The sequence below is a fragment of the Anopheles cruzii genome, unplaced genomic scaffold (assembly GCF_943734635.1).
Source record: "Anopheles cruzii unplaced genomic scaffold, idAnoCruzAS_RS32_06 scaffold04784_ctg1, whole genome shotgun sequence".
NCBI lineage: Eukaryota > Metazoa > Arthropoda > Insecta > Diptera > Culicidae > Anopheles > Anopheles cruzii.
In genome coordinates, this window is record NW_026458369.1 from 1 (window position 1) to 1,214 (window position 1,214).

Here is a 1,214-nt window from a genome sequence, read left to right on the forward strand (position 1 = left end):
AATGCACAGTCCGGGGCATATATGATCCAGGCGAACGATGAAAGCAAAAAATTTCTGGCTCGCTGTCAGCAGGATATGATCGGTATAGGCATCTGGTTGGTGATACAGCGCCGATTCGACGGATCGCTGGACTTTTATCGCAACTGGACCGAGTATCGGGATGGTTTTGGTGACATTGAGGATGAGTTCTGGATCGGACTGGAACGAATACATCAGCTGACATCGGGGCGACCCCATGAACTGATGGTTGAGCTGAGAGACTTTAAGGGGAGTTATAAATTTGCACTCTTCGATGCATTCGAGATCGGCAGTGAAGCCGAACAATACAATCTGAAAACCCTTGGAGCGTACCGCGGAACTGCAGGCGATTCTCTGTCAAGTCACAAGAATAGGCAATTCACGGCGTACGATCGTGATAATGATGTATGGAAGGTAGTAAATTGTACTGCATATCATGAGGGTGTTTGGTGGTTCAACCTCTGCGCGAACTCCAATTTGAACGGGCCATACAAGAATATAGAAGATAAAAAATCGATGCACTGGTACTACTTCAGCCATTCCTTAGAAGGACTGAGCTTTTCAAGAATGATGATCCGACCAAAATGAATTCTATTGTCTGTTCGTCAAGATCAGTTGTGCGTTATCAATTCCTTACTACAGGCAGGAAAACCTCCAAAAGGTCAACGTACGTCTCGAAGACTCGAAATAATAATCCTACAGTTTGAAAATGGCCACGATAAAACGTGGCCAAAAAGGAGAAGACCTTAAGCGCCAAACGTCAAATCAGAATAGCATCTGCCTCGGTCCACAACGTACGCTTTGCCTGGTCCGGAAATCTTAACCCGAGCAGCGACTACTTTCATCACTATCTTCTTCTACAAATATAAATAATCTATATCTTCTTCTTCTTCTGTCTGTATATATAAAAATGGTTGTTTGTCTGTGTGTACCGCATTTTCTCCAAAACTACTGAACCAGACCGCGTGAAATTTTGCACGGCGTAGTTTTGTGACCCCGGATTGTGAATAGGAAAGTATGACCCTCCCACACTTCCGGTTGGGGGGGTTCCCATACAAACGTAACGTAACGTCCCATACGTAACACCCATACGTAACGTCCCATACAAACGTTTTCGAGCAAATCGAACCAAATTCGGCAGATGGGAATTTTTGGGGAAGGGGAAATGTTCTGGTGAATGTTTGAAACCCCCCGCT

General features: G+C 45.0%; 1 protein-coding gene across 1 annotated transcript; it reads left to right on the plus strand.

Annotated features, from left to right (window-relative positions):
* Positions 1–3: 3 nt before the first annotated feature.
* On the plus strand, positions 4–423 carry LOC128277225 (ficolin-1-like; the record flags this gene model as incomplete). Its single annotated transcript, XM_053015667.1, has 1 exon — positions 4–423. A coding segment is annotated over one exon (420 nt), but the record flags the coding sequence as incomplete, so codon positions are not given.
* Between the last annotated feature and the right edge of the window lie 791 nt (positions 424–1,214).